The 15,765-nt window shown below is 37.1% G+C and overlaps 1 protein-coding gene and 1 long non-coding RNA gene across 6 annotated transcripts; one reads left to right on the forward strand and one right to left on the reverse strand.

The window, feature by feature from the left end:
- Window positions 1-281: 281 nt before the first annotated feature.
- Window positions 282-6,442, forward strand: LOC136253438 (zinc finger SWIM domain-containing protein 3-like). 3 transcript variants are annotated; one of them, XM_066046111.1, is made up of 9 exons: window positions 282-693; window positions 750-857; window positions 926-1,154; window positions 1,207-2,557; window positions 2,611-2,665; window positions 2,731-2,829; window positions 2,891-2,956; window positions 3,903-4,064; window positions 5,997-6,442. In XM_066046111.1, exons 4-9 carry the CDS (start codon window positions 2,549-2,551, stop codon window positions 6,368-6,370), a joined length of 765 nt encoding a protein of 254 aa, XP_065902183.1. In that variant the 5' UTR covers window positions 282-693; window positions 750-857; window positions 926-1,154; window positions 1,207-2,548; the 3' UTR covers window positions 6,371-6,442. The 3 variants fall into 3 exon arrangements, with proteins under 3 accessions (XP_065902183.1, XP_065902182.1, XP_065902184.1); XM_066046110.1 differs by lacking the exons at window positions 2,611-2,665; window positions 2,731-2,829; window positions 2,891-2,956; window positions 3,903-4,064; window positions 5,997-6,442 and having other exon boundaries at window positions 1,207-2,553; XM_066046112.1 differs by lacking the exons at window positions 282-693; window positions 750-857; window positions 926-1,154; ... (2 more) ...; window positions 2,731-2,829; window positions 2,891-2,956 and adding an exon at window positions 2,978-3,503.
- Window positions 6,443-8,489: 2,047 nt separating this feature from the next.
- On the reverse strand, window positions 8,490-15,532 carry LOC136253967 (uncharacterized). 3 transcript variants are annotated; one of them, XR_010700214.1, is made up of 5 exons: window positions 15,375-15,532; window positions 9,282-9,417; window positions 8,991-9,229; window positions 8,900-8,942; window positions 8,490-8,759 (listed from the first exon to the last, which is right to left on the reverse strand). It is a non-coding gene; the product is annotated as an uncharacterized lncRNA (long non-coding RNA). The 3 variants fall into 3 exon arrangements; XR_010700215.1 differs by lacking the exon at window positions 15,375-15,532 and adding an exon at window positions 10,518-10,755; XR_010700213.1 differs by lacking the exon at window positions 15,375-15,532 and having other exon boundaries at window positions 9,282-10,752.
- Window positions 15,533-15,765: the final 233 nt, after the last annotated feature.

Here is a 15,765-nt window from a genome sequence, read left to right on the forward strand (position 1 = left end):
CGAAGTGGCTATGTTTACGGGCCCGTAACGTTTTTTTTTTTTTTTTTTTTTTTATTGTTTTTTTTTATAAATAAAAAAACAGTAGCCTCATAGGCTAAACTTTTTTTTTTTTTTTTTTTTTTTTTTTTTTTTTTTTTTTAGATAAAACAGTACATAATAAAAAAAATTTTGCTATATTTTGCGCCTGTTTTTTGCTATATTTTGCGCCTAAAAATTTTTGCTGTAGGATTTTTTTGCTATATTTACGGCATTCCTAAGTGCGCATGTGCAAGCATCTCCTGACTAAATCTGTCACCATTGCGCCTGTTTTGTGTACATGATAAGTACGGTATAACCGATATGGATAGTAGTGAAGATGATGGTACCGCGGATAGTTGCTGGGTTGGGAGTGAAGTAGAAAGAGGGTTTGGTTTTGATGTTGAAAACGACTGTAATCCGTCTCCAACCGCCATTACTGTTGGAATGGAATTCGATTCATATGAGCAGTTGTATTCTGCTATTACGGATTACAAATATTTAAACTACGTAGACTTATACAAGAGGAGTACAAGGGGCCTACATGGAGTCTGCTTAGAAGCGTGCTACAAAGCGCCGTTATTCCGATGCTTTAGTTTTCTCAGAGATAGACTATGCTTGCAAGCAAGGTGGCCGCGAGTATAAGTCACGTTCTAAAGGAATCAGGAAGGCACAGAGGTCAGTGTGGCTTTTGGTATGTGTTTACTCTCAACCCCGTACATTGCACAATGTAGCACTTACCTAAAGAATACCCATTTAAAATAAAAATCAAAGCATCCCGAGATGGCCAGAAGCTGTGTGTGAAGGAAATCAGTGGTGAGCACAATCATCCAGTATCAAAGGTTTGTGTTGTGTGCAAGGGTGATTAATTATTCCACAGTGTGTTATATAATATCTTTGCATGTGATAGGAATCATTTATGCACATGCCAAACCAATGCCATTTTGGTCCAGAAATTAAACAACAAGCAGTTGAAATGTTGGATATAAAATCTAACAAAAAGATGTTGCAGAATCATCTAATTCATGTGACAGGAAAGCCAGTCATACTGAAGGATCTTCACAACCTGTATACTAAGTCAAAACCTAAGTCAAAATGTGATTTTCAGGAATTGGTAGATGCAATGAGAAGAATGAAAGGTACATTATTACTTTTAATAATAAATATACACAGTATTCTTTGGATTTTTAGATGCAGTCATAACAACGTTTGTTGATGGCAATAATGTGTTGTGGGCAATATTCTTTCAGACTCTTGACATGAAGAACACGTTCAAGTCATATCCAGAGCTACTATTCATAGATGCCACTTACAAGTTGAATGACTTGCAAATACCCCTATATGTTCTCTTGGCAGTTGACGGCAATGGAGAGAGTGAAATAGTCTGCTTGTGGATAGTGCAGTGTGAAGACAAAGAAATCATTGCAAGCTTGCTAGTTGAATTTAAACAGCATAATGACAGCCGGTCGCTAATCAAATGTGTGATGTCAGACAAAGATATGACAGAGAGGAATGTTATAAAAGAGCACTTTCCACAGGCAAACCTTTTAATTTGCCTTTTTCATACCATGCGCACATTCAAGCGAGAAATTTCATGTGATAAGCTGGGAATTTCACAGAGTGAAAGAACATTATGTTTAGAACTGTTGACGAAAATGGCCTATGTTCAAAGTGAAACAGCATACACTACACTGTACAATGAGTTTAGGCAAAGTGTGCCTAAGATTGCCACAGATTACTTTGATGATAACTGGCACGGCATCCGTGAACAGTGGGTAGATGGATTAAAAAATTCATGGTGCAACTACTTAAACAGGACAACAGAGCGGAACGTATTAATGCCAAACTTAAGAGCGTTATCACCAGGTACTCCAGAATGACACAGTTCTTCAATAATCTGATGCAGTGCTTATCATCTCTGCAAGTTGAAAGGGATCACAGGGCCTTAGAAGTTGTCACAAAAAGAAGAGTCACTAGTGTTGATCCAACATCAGCTTTGGGATGATATATGGAACTACTCACACCTTATGCATTTGAATATGTGAAGAAGCAGTTTGAATTGTCTGAAAAGGTCATGATGTTGATGATAATAATTGCACAATAGATTCCAGGGAAGGAGAGCTTGTTACAAGCATAGATAACTGTTCATGTGTGTTTAGTTCTTCTATGAAACTACCCTGCTGACATATTTTGGCCACTCGTTGTCACAAGGGCTTACAAAGATTTGACGAAAATCTCTGTGCTGACCGATGGAAATTGCAGTATTGTTTGACCAATCACCGAACATCTCAGAATTATCAGTGTGATGGTTTTGAACCCAAGGTTGCAATGGACATGATACATAATGATCCACAGCCATCAAAAGTCTTAACTGAGCAAGAAAAGTACAAGAAAGCATTTCAGATTGCTCAGCATCTTGCCCAGCATCTTTCTTCTATTGGAATGAAAGAATTTGAGGAAGGCCTTCAGGTACTGAAGATAATTAAATTAAAGTGGGAAGAAGGGAAGAAACTGACCATCATGGATATTGACAATGGTTCAGGTAATGAATACAGCACTTCATGTAGACCTGCTTTCTACTCACATTTATTCTAGATGCATGGATTTGATGATAATATGATTGGTGATGCTGACATTACAAATGACAATGGTTTGGCTAATGCATACAATTACACTTGACATAGGTCTAATTTGTTTAATACATGTCACTTTTAGGTGGAAATGATGATATTAGAATGGGTGATGTTGAGGATACAGATGATGATTCAGCACTCGATACATTACTTCACGCTATGGAAACAGTTGAAGCATGTTGTAAGCTTTGTACTCCTGTTATTGCTTGCATGAAACTGTTACGTTGTAAATATCTCAGAAGCTGCAACAATTAATGGAGACACTGATGGCGATACCAGGAGGGTACTAATTGAGCAAAATGATGAAAGTACGATTAAGTCATGTTTGCGCATGCATATCTTGTACATATGGTGCACTTATTATGCACCATAAACTCACCTAACTTCTAAAGCTAATTAATTTTCAGGATACATATCTGACTGGCTATTGCACAGTTTAAAATCTTATTGTGAGAATGGACCACTGGCAGTAATTTTTTTCTATTAATAAAATTGTGGGATTGTTAAAGTTTATTATTGCTCATGTGATGAAAACATACGTGTGTCTGAATTTGCATCCTATATTAATCAAACTTGTTACCCTTGCCACTTGATGAATTGAGAAATAGTAAAAACTAGTGCTATAGCTTGTTCACAAGTGTTTTTCCGCAATACCACACAACATGAATACCATGAGTTGCAGCAAAACTTACCTTGCTAGAAATACCAGTCAGCTATGTGATTTCAGTGGTTGATCAAGATCCATTTTATTCTGAAAGAGCTCATGTGCATATCCAATGAGGAAGCCATTCACAACATACGTTGTGCCATCCAATTCCGGATTCTTAGACCATGTCATGTATGTATGCTTTGAAGGTGAGCCATTTATTTAAATTGTCTAACAGATTACATCACAGATACTTATTATACACCTGTGACAAATTATTTGATAAGTGTTTGCAGTCACAACGATTGATGGAAGTCATTGCTGGTGTCATAAAAAAAGCTGAAGTCTAAGATAAAAGACAACAAAGTGGTATCTCAATAATCTGTCTGAAGGTTTTAAGATTGCCTGGTCAATCCATGATAGCTTCCTACTTCCCTGTATAGACAGTATTATGTAGCTGTATGCATTCTTTATAACAACTAAAGGTTTTATCTCTAAAATAAACATATTATACTATGAATATATATACGTATGTATTTTGTTTCACATGCGTTACATACTTAAGTATCGAATTGTGAATCACTCTTTGTTCACTGTTTGTTGCCTAGGAGAAATACAGATTGGTGATGTTCAGGTGCCCCCAAAGATGCATAAGAAGGGCAGGCCAAAAGGCAATGGACTAAAAGTCATTGGTTTACCTAAAAAGGTAAAAGGAACCAGTACCAAACCAACAACTTTTTTGAAGAAGTCTCAGTGGGAGAAAAGCAAATGTAAGTAGAGAAGAAAGTTGTGGTGGACTCAAACTCTTATTACTACTGTACTACTAGAAGATGTAGCTTTTAATGAGTATATTAATGGATGTAGCAGTTAGTTGTCACTCCATAAAGTATGTGATGACCTGATCTAAAATTTAAAACCGATCACCTGCTCTAAAACCATTTTAAATGTTGTACAGTGGATGGGAGCTCACTGAGAAGGCTACTGACTTTCGTCACAAGCAGCTACGTGTATAGTTTTATACAGGCGTTTGTAGTGTTTTAAACAATACATATGTAGCTCTAATAAAGTTTACATTATGAACACTTATAGGAGCCACATCTACATAGCTAGCCAACTGTAAAGAATCACATTGCACTTTCAACCAGTGATGGTCTGTTTCAACTCAACAGATAGCTCTCAACAAATTTAAGTTTAATCAAGTTCTTTCCCTAAAATTTGGGAGGGTTTAGATGCATGCGTGTCACATGAGGTGCAATATTCATTATGCTTAGCTGTAGCCAGCAAATAAAACTAGCTTTTAACTTTAATTGTGACTGGGCCTGCGAAAATAGGGTATGTGGGCACATGATTTTTGCCTACTTTTTCAAACTTTCATCATTTATAATGTTTTGTACCATTATGCTATGGCAATGCAAATTTCAAGCATTTAATTTGCTTTATGATGCAAGCCAGCGTTGAAACCGGGTCGGGTCATGCGGTCATCCGGGTCACATTTTCTCCGGGTCATCCGGGTCTGACCCGGTTTACAATTTATCCGGGTCTGACCCGGATTGGATCACGTGAGAAACGAAATTGTTCGTTTGACGACGTGGAAACTTATAAATGTGACCCGGTCTGCGAAAAGGGCTCTTATAGCCTTTCCAATTGCATATATATGGTAACCCATAACTTGACTGGTGAATATGGTACAAGCCTACAATTTGGTCACTCATCAACCCTAACCTGGCAGTAGCTGTGGGTGTAATTACATGGTGATAGCTTTAGTAGATTAGGAGTTATGATTAGCCAAACATGGATAATTGGAAAGGCTATAAGAGCCCTTTTCGCAGACCGGGTCACAAATGCTATCGCGTAGCTCTTTCGTGAACCACGCCCACTTAGCGCATTACCAACATACGCAAGGGTAGCTATTGTCAGTAGGTGAAGACCTTTCTTTTTTTGGTCTTCAACCTACAGCTAGGCTGAAGTTGCAATATTTACTCAACACGAAACGAACGCTCAAAATGTAGACTCGTTCGCTCGCTCGAGACTAGCCGAAACACGTCTCGGCTTTAATTAATCCGGGTCACATCCGGGTCAAATCCGGGTCAGTGGGTCATCCGGGTCAGCAGTAGTGACCCGGTTTCAACGTTGATGCAAGTTACAGAATGGAAATATTCTGTTCCAGTACTGAGATATGACCAGAAAAGTGATGGGGTGTAGTTTGTGTCCACATGCCCTGTTTTCACAGGCCTGGTCACAATTTTAGTTTGCATTGGTTAGAATGCACATAACTGCAACTGGTTAATAGTTGGGCATATATAGTGTTGTAGAATAGATAATATAGTGAAGGTAAATGCTCACATATCCGCGTATGAGATATTCTTTGGAGTAATATGTTTTAAACCAGGTGAACCCATTTCAAAAACTGGTCAAGGATTCTAAAGATGTCATGTCATGTACAGATCTGTATATTAAGGACACCTTGAGACCAGCCAAAATTATACTGATTGTCAAGGTTTCATGATTTTCCAGGTCAATTAATATGCTGGGGGATACTTTGGGACCTAAGTTATGTGTCTGGTGTCCTCAGGTGTCCTGATTAACAAGCTCCACTGTAGATCTTTTTAATTCATTGTATTTGCAGCCCCTTGTAAAACCAGTAATCATGTTATTTAAACATCCTTGGACATTCTTAGTTGTAATGTCCCCTCTTTTTGCAGTAATGCTGAGCTGGTTTGTGGATGATGAAAAAGTGACGGATGCATTACATAACAATATATTGATTGAAGAGGAAGATGTAGAAGTTCAGCCAGAATGTGTACCGATGAAATACCTTGATGAAAACGTATGCATGAGTAGAGTGAGAAGATACTTTACAAATGATGCTTGGGAGTTAGCTGAGAGTGTTATGGCCACGATAAGCAAAAGGCAAGTGTGGCTGTGCTCAAGTAGCTGGAATTGGGTACTAGTGATAGCATCGTGTGTGAAAGTTGCTTGGAGTGGTGTGTTGGCTAGAAAAAGCCACCAAAGTAGAAAGAGTGGTTTTGTCGGAGATGCTACTTCATGTAACTCAATTCTTTTGTTAACTTGGTGATCCCAGCAATATTGATATAGTAGATTACATCATAAGATATTAATTGTTATACTGTTTCAAACAATATTGATACTAGATATGTCCATTTGCATAATGTTTGTGCATGTTGTAGATTACTCCAGCACATCTTCCTGTAAGTGGATGGCATGGTTAAGTAACAGTACTCAATAAATAACAGACATGGGGCCAAGTACATTTAAAAGTACTTAAGTAAAGTACAAGTACTTTTGAATTTTCCAAGTACAAGTACAAGTACTCCAATGACAATCAAGCGAGTACTTAAGTAAAGTACAAGTACATTTTGCTGTAGCAAAATATATACTGATTCAGTGTATTGTAGTATGTAAGTATACCTAGTGGGGTTAGTACTTTCAGGTTTTTGTCAACCATTCACTCTCTTAAACTCTTAAAATACACTAACTTAAGCAGCAGCATTGTTTTTGTTTGTCAGAATGCTATGCCATCATTAATCGTGGTTTCATGATACATAGTAATGTTAGGGAAGACACTGGAAGAAGTGTACACTGCGCCTTCATGCAATTTGTTGTGTACCCACTGTGTACAAACTACATACAATATTTGCAGTACTTACAAGTACTTGAGTACTCAAGTACATACAAGTACTTAGCAAAGTACTTGACTATAAGTACAAGTACACTGGGGAAATTAAGAAAGTATTTAAGTAAAGTACAAGTACTTTTAAATGTGTAAGTACTCATGTACTTGGCCCCATGTCTGATAAATAATATCAAGTTACCCAAATCACTGACTCAGAGGACCAACTCCTACTGAAAACTACATAACTGTAGTTTTGTGTAAATCCACAAGTTTGCAACTCTAAATTATTTTCAATGTTTGCTAAGTTGAAAGTGCAAATAACTTGTGTTCACATAACAAAGGTTCCACTGCATTGCAATATAGACGTAATATCAAGAAAGGCTAATAACAATTAAAATCTGCACAATGTGAGTACAAATATTACTGTATTTACTTGGCTGGAATTATTTCTTTAGGTGATGCATTGACTATTCAAAGTCAACCACCACTTGGTGTTTAAGCCCTCGATTTCAAAAATCAATTGTGGCAGCACTCAAGTGTGACTACTATTAAAGGTGTGGCATTTAACCAAGGAAATAATAAAACTGTCTTAAAAGTACAATTTTGCAACCATTAATCTAACCAATATTGCAAATCTAAAACATTCCCATTGAAATAGCACATGCAGTGACAAACATATGCTGTCGAACCTCTTTAACGACCCTCTGAATAAAGGACACCATAAATGTTTAGAGCCGAGGTCTCCATTCACTTTTACTTCCGAAAAAGACCATATAATAGTATAATATTTAAATTAGCAGGTCCCAAAATGTCCATTATATAGTGGTCCCACTTTCTTGACATTTACAGTGGCACAGTGATGAGAGTGGTATCCATGGATTGTTTCCTACTGCAGATTGAATTGTGTAGTGTATATGTGGCTATACAAGTTTATATGTAGCTATACAAGTTTATCAAAAACAAGCAGCTAATGTGACATTTACAACTGGAAGTTTCACCATTGCATGGAAAGGTGTGTGTGTGTACGTGTGAACTATTCAATCACCCTCACTTGCTAATAAATGATCTTCAGCCCACTTGACCCATGGATGGTTGCGGATTGTACTCATAGACATGGACTGGGAAATTCTTAACAATTACCCATACATTGTGTATAATGCTGGACCATTATCAAGACGCAACTGCTGATACTGCTCTTTTCTTATAAATAATGAATGTTACACATGCAGTTGAGCCTCACGTAATAGCTTTGTATGGTGATACATGGCTATTACCAACAACTTCAGTCATAAAATAACAGTGAACATCACTGTGCAAAAAGTTTGATATACTCAGGTGCACACTAGTAGGCATAACTCAATTATACATTCAATTTACACAGGTATGTATGAATATGATATACTATAATTGTATATCCTGTGTATTACAAATTGGCTGCTATACACTGGTGTGTATCCATCATGTGTACATATGTAATAGATATACACAATGTAGTATAGCTTACCACAGCTTGTTGGCATGGTTACATGGGCACAGTACATACAGCTAACTTATTATTAAATTCTTATGTATTCTGTGCTATTTTTAAAGAATTTATGTATAAAAATGTAATTCAATAAACTGTAACACACACAACAACAGCTCCATTGTCATCCCAAGTGGCATTAATCTAAGCTTGCCTTTATGTAGAATTACATTTGTATAGAAAAAAAACATTAAGATGTTCCCTGTCACGGTGGCTTTTCTTCATCTACACCAGGCCTGACCCAGTTGGTGGTTGCTGTACATCAATTCAAGCCATACATGTAGTACTATTTTCACCAGGCTGCATCTGCCAAGACATAGTTATTTTAAAGAGCACATAGGCTACAATTACCAGCATAAAATTTATGGTACAACTTTATAACTGACTGAAAGAAACTGCAAAAGAACAGTTGTAAAGTTGTAAATGCTCAGACATACAGTACTTACCAGTTGTATGTCATACAGCTTCAGTTCTCCTCGCTGACTGAATCTGCAAAGGATATCAGCTGTTAGTGAACAAATGCTAGTGAAAACTTACCAGCTGTCCATCGTACACATGGGTACTCTCTGTTGAGTGAATCTGCCAAGGATATCGGTCATTATTATACAAAGGCCGTGGTCATACTTAGCAGTTGTCTGCCATAAACTTGGGTACTCCTTGATGGCCGAATGATATTGATTGTTAGTGCACAAAAGGCTATTGCAAGTTGTCCATCATACAAAGACCATGGTCATTATTGTCCATTGAACAACTTGAGTATACTTTGTTGACTGAATCTGTCAAGAATATAAGCTGTTATTAGTATGCAAAGGCCATGATCATACTTACCGATTGTCTGTCATTATAACTTCAGTACTCTTTGCTGACCAAATCTGCCAAGGATATCAGTTGTTAGTGCACAAAGGTCATCGTACAACTTGAGTACTCCCTACTGAGTGAATCTGGCACACTTTACTGGTTGAATCTACCATACCAAGAATATCAGTAGTAAGTGCACACAGGCTATAAGTTATGAGGGACAAAACTTTGCAAAACTGTGTAAAACATGACTTTAAATTCACAAAAATCTAGAGAGCATCATTATACATTACTTCACTAAGGTAATCACTATAATAACCTCAATGATTTCATCAATATAATATTATATAGAAAACTGTCAATATTCACAAATTTGCAAGAATTTCATCCCTCAAAAATTTCTAGCATTTGTTGTCATTTCATCAATGCTTTTTTAATTATACAGTATTTAGGCATACTTAACAGTTGTTGGTGGAACATGACTGTTGGCGTACATAACATCTATGCTTTTGGGTAATGTCGTACACCACATTTATACCGCTGCAGTACCGGGAACATTGGCTTCATCGTCATATCATACACAAAGTATTAGGAGGATCTGTACTTGAAAATTATTATTAAGTCCTATATAAGGTAGGTAGTCAATTTAACTTTTAGGAACAGTATGTAAGCCACAGTGGTAGCTAGCAACATGCATACATACATTTGGCCAAGACTGTGATATTAATATAGTCACCTGTAGTAACGCTAGTCACCTGGCTACTTGTTCTTCCTTAATAAATTTTGTTACAAAGGCCAGCTACCCAAACATTTGATAGCACACACTGAAAGAACAAGTAGGCCTTACATAATATACATTTAGTACGGACTATTCAGGCGTAGAGAAACGTGTAAAACCACTGGAAGCGAACATATGCTCACCTCTTTGATATGATTTGTTATAGTACCTATCTCTAATGAAAATTTTAATGAGCTGGACACATGCAAGTGCTGTTGTTTTCCTTGAGTAATGGTGCACCGCAATGCTGATTCACTGGGTAGGCGTGACCACATGTCTGCACATCCCAGACCAAACTCGTTTCTATGGAATTTTCTATTTAGCCAAATTTTCTGCTGACGCCTTCATAACTCTATTATGTTTAGCACTATGGGTATGATTTCAGTTAAGTCATACAAGAGACCAAAAAGTAAGCAGCATACTTTCGTATAGTGTGATGGAGACTTTAGTCTATAATAAAAATGATTCATTGTAGATTGGTCACTTACTACGCACAGTGTAGAATTATTCACAGATTCTTTAACTATATGTATGTGATTACACCCAACATTCTTTGTTTGTGTACAGTCATGAACATCCATTGTAATGCCAGTTTACAACAATGATTGCCATTTTACCAGACCACCACTGGAACGTGAAGCATGACAAAGTGAAACTTGACAATCTATGAGGTACATACAGGCTGCTGTTGCTTCCTCCAAGAAAATTTCGTAGATCCCCTGAGGATGAATTATAGAGAAATTTCAGTAATTTTATCATAATTGTCTCAAATGCTGATTCACTGGGTAGGCGTGACCACATGTCTGCACATCCCAGACCAAACTCGTTTCTATGGAATTTTCTATTTAGCCAAATTTTCTGCTGACGCCTTCATAACTCTATAATGTTTAGCACTATGGGTATGATTTCAGTTAAGTCATACAAGAGACCAAAAAGTAAGCAGCATACTTTCGTATAGTGTGATGGAGACTTTAGTCTATAATAAAAATGATTCATTGTAGATTGGTCACTTACTACGCACAGTGTAGAATTATTCACAGATTCTTTAACTATATGTATGTGATTACACCCAACATTCTTTGTTTGTGTACAGTCATGAACTTCCATTGTAATGCCAGTTTACAACAATGATTGCCATTTTACCAGACCACCACTGGAACGTGAAGCATGACAAACTTCCCTTAATAATGAATCACATTATAGAAGTCAAACGTGTCAGACGTGTCGCCAGTAGCGGTGTGAATATAGTTTACAATTGTAGGGATTTCATTAGCTAGATAAACAGCCATCTAACCACTCAATACGTCAAAGCAAAAAAAGTGATTGTAAGTGTATATTAACTGCTACTGCTATGAGCACAATTATTTTGAGTTACTCTAATAAAACAGTCACCCATTTTTAGATTTATTTTTGTTACAGCGCACAGCAATCCTTCAAAGAATAATTGTAGGCTTTGACGTTTAGAGTATTATTAGCAGTGCCATATGGGCTAATGAATTCATTGTAACTATGAATCTTGTTTAAGATAATAGTGGCGACATAGTCCAGACTAAATGACACCTATAACCATATGAATGTAATTTGCACTTGTATGGATTTCATTAGTTAGATAAGCTACTGGTTGATCAATAAAGCTGTCTGCACACATCAATTAGCTCTCAGTACAACTATTTATGATTTATGACAAAGCAATTTTAAAACTCTCTAATAGAGCAGTCTCTCGTTTTTAAGTATTAAATAGTTGGTAATGAAATTATGCTCTTGGCAGAGTGGCTACAAGGTGAACAGTGTATGTTATATATAGCTAGCTATTGCGTGAATTGTATATGTTAGCTACAGCTATTGTGTGAATTGGCTTACTTGAAGAAGTTGACCTGGTCCGGTCCGGGTTTTCTAAACCCCTTATTGTCGTGTGGGCAGTATTGCTAGCAAGTGAAAGCATCAGAAGATGTGCTAGTAGGACATAAAGCCAGGTTTCATGGTTGAAACTTACAATAGTATTTTAATCTATTATTAGCTATTTGGCATTCCACAGTCTTTGTTAGGAGCAGTTAGAGTGACAATGAGCAAGACTGATGAAAAGCACTATAGCAGTATAGCTAATTATAAGTATAGCTTTTCAAATGTTCGCAGTATTGTGCAAACTCGGCCTCATACTTCTGGCATGTGATCTCATATTTGTGTACCTCCTGCTGTGATTATACTATAGTGTGATTACCCAGTGTCACACGTTCTTCTGTCACTGATGCTAATACTGGTATATTGTACATAATTATAATGGTGGTATCACTTCAACAGTATAGCAGAGCCAGTACCATATCTATTAGTAACTTCACATCTATAAATTCCGTATTGAGCAACTTCAGAAATTATAAAGTTCAACTCAGGGTCTGGTGATATTTCAAGTCCTTTAGGACTGATCCATACATAACTGAAGGGTGGAGACCCAACAGCTCTCAGATGATAGCTCATGACATTGTTACATGCTTAATGTAGTCTCGTGCAGGTATAGTGATTGGTGAAGTAGTAGTAGTAGGACAAAAGAGAATCTGTTATACTCTGACATGATCACATAACAATATGCTTATAAAATCTACATAGTACGTGGCTCAATACAGGGGCAGATCCAGGAGCTGTCAAGGGGAGGGGCATAAACAGGCTAAGTTATAGGTGATTGGGGAGAGCCAGATTCTCTTGTTAGCTGCTGCATTTTGAAGCAACAAATAATCACCACTTAACAGTGTCTCACTGTTAATTTTTGTGATTTTGGCCTTTGCAGATGGTTGTGAAGTCTTACAAGCATTTAAAAGGCTATGAATGTCTTCAACAATAGCACGACGATAATTATTTTAGAGGCGCTTAGCACACACGAAGGTGCTGGGTGACAATCACAGCTAATTTGACTTTAATTCGCTTTGGTGTTGGTTCGCTTTGGTTTCAAGTGAATTTGTAATAAATGCTAGTAAATTGTGCATATTTTTGTGAGTTATAAATTGATCTTGGCCAGACATAAAGTTAAGTATTATAATGAAAAGAAATAATGCTCCTCCACAATGGGGGAGGGGGGCATTTGCCCAAAATGCCCTATCCTGGATCCTCCATTGCAATATGAGGTATATTTTGTCTTACTTTTGCTTTTATTTCTCCCTGTAACCAGTTACAAAGGTTACCACAAGGCTTAAACTCTCATCCATTCTTCATACTACTCTTCATTGTCAACCTCACTGCTGTTCACTGTCATGAATACACATGTTTTCTCTTGAAGACACCAATTTATGAATTAGCAGTAGTATATACATTGGTTTTACTATACCCATACAGTACAACAGGTTCATTGTGATGATTACAACAGGTTACGGTAGGTTACAATGGGTTACAACAGGTTACAATGGGTTACAACAGATTACAATGGGTTACAGTAGGTTGCAATGGGTTACGGTAGGTTACAACAGGTTACGGTAGGTTACAATGGGTTACAACAGGTTGCGTACTGTAACCCATTGTAACCTGTCTATCTACCAGAAATAAATCTGTGTAAATTGCCAAAAAGCATTAGAAGTCAAGAGAAAAGAGTTAATTTAGAAGGTCTTGCATATGAACATTCTCCAGATATTATAATCTAATCAAAAACAGCCAAAGGTTCGGCCCCTAAAAAGGCCATGGTAAAAAAGATGTGAAATCCAAGGTGGCGGCCAAGAAATGGCCGTGGTGGTATGTTAATGGTAAAATTTTTAACCACGAAAATTCATGTGAATTTGTGTTTCGGCACCAAATTCACCTGAATTGTTGTTATTAAAATTTTACCATTAACCTACATGTACCATCACAGCCATTTCTTGGCTGCCACCTTGGATTTCACATCTTTTTTCACCATGACCTTTTAGGGGCCACACCTTTTTTTACAGTATGGCTGTTTTTGATTAGATATCACTTCTTTTTGTATTTGTATACCCCAAAGCCGGCCATAGGCTGGCTTTGGGACTTTTTAAACCTATCCTTTTTTCTTTACCACAGGAACACTAAAAAGACAAAGCAGATTTTTAATACTTCAACTGTTTTTGATTTTATCAGTAATTATACAAATTATATACATACATTTATTACATGTTTATTATTCCCTACTGGATAACTTGTTCGCAATAATGATCTCTCTACTAAGGGACTTGAAATGTACCTGAACTCTCTACAGGGTGATTTGCTTGTAGCTGAACTCTACACAGGATTCTCTCTAGAGGGTGAATTGTTTCTAGCTGGTCTCTTTACAGGGTGATTTGTTTGTAGCTGAACTATCTACACGGTAATTTGTTTCTAGCTGATCTCTCTACAGGATGGTTTCTTTGTCACTGAACTCTCTACAAGGCAATTTGTTTCTAGCTGATCTCTCTACAGGGTGATTTGTTTCTAGTTGATCTCTCTACAGGATGGTTTCTTTATCACTGAACTCTCTACAAGGTGACTTGTTTCTAGCTGATCTCTCTACAAGGTGACTTCCTCTAGCTGATCTCTCTACAGATTGATTTGTTTGTAGCTCAAGTGAACTCTCTACAGGGTGATTTGTTGCAGCTGAACTCTCTACAGGATGGTTTCTTTGTCACTGAACTCTTTACAAGGTGACTTGTTTCTAGCTGATCAAGGTGACTTCTTCTAGCTGATCTCTCTACAGGGTGACTTGTATCTAGCTAAACTATCTACAGGATGGTCTGTTTGCAGCTGAAATCTCTACAGGGTGACTTGTTTCTGGCTGATCTCTCTATAGGGTAACTTGTTTCTAGCTGAACTCTCTACAGAGTGGGTTCTTTGTAGCTGAACTCTCTACAAGGTGCATGACTTCTAGCTGATCTCTCTATAGGGTGACCTGATCTCTCTGTAGGGTGACTTTTATCTAGCTAAATTCTATATAGGGTGATTTGTTTGTAGCTGAACTCTCTACAAGGTAATTTATTTGCAGCTGAACTCTATGCAGGGTGATTTGTTTGTAGCTGAACTCTCTACAGGATAGTTTCTTCGTAGCTGAACTCTCTACTAAAAAAATAAAATTTTTGTGATCGCGTGTGGGTGGTTCGATTCGTTTGCTCTACATTTTCTCGACTTGGGGCCTGTTTATTTATTTATTTATTTATTTTCCAAAAATGTGTAGCCTCAGTTTGAGGATTAACGCACATATGAAACATGCATACAAAATGTTTTACAATATGATTGATTATGGGATTACTGATTGGTAGGGGAAAGTAATAATAATTTCAGTTGGTATACTTAAAAATTTGTAATGATTGTTGTTGGATATTTTATTACACAGGGGTTTAATATTACACATAAAACCATTGGCAATGAAAATATTGGCTCACCCCAACAATCCAGGCGCGAACTTTTTAACGAATCCCGGTTATCCAAGGCTAGATCGCTCCTTGGTTGAATACTTCAACTAGTTATACCGTTCGTGACGAACGTTTTAAGTAATACAAATAATTTTATAAAAATCACCATCTCAATCCAATAGTCGCATACCCCGGCTGAGCACTCATTATTAGTGACGCGCGCGCTATATTGCGTGGGCGAATTGCAATGGAGAAACATTCCGTTCTTGAATGTTTAATTCATCAACTTTTCAATGGCCAATAGGCCTTGTATATCATGCTAATAACACGTTAAACAGTTTTGATCACGTGATCCAACTTTGTGTTTTGTACATGTAATCAAATATATATATTTTTACAAATGGTAATTATAAAAGTTTCA

Source organism: Dysidea avara, chromosome 4, assembly GCF_963678975.1.
Source record: "Dysidea avara chromosome 4, odDysAvar1.4, whole genome shotgun sequence".
Lineage (NCBI taxonomy): Eukaryota > Metazoa > Porifera > Demospongiae > Dictyoceratida > Dysideidae > Dysidea > Dysidea avara.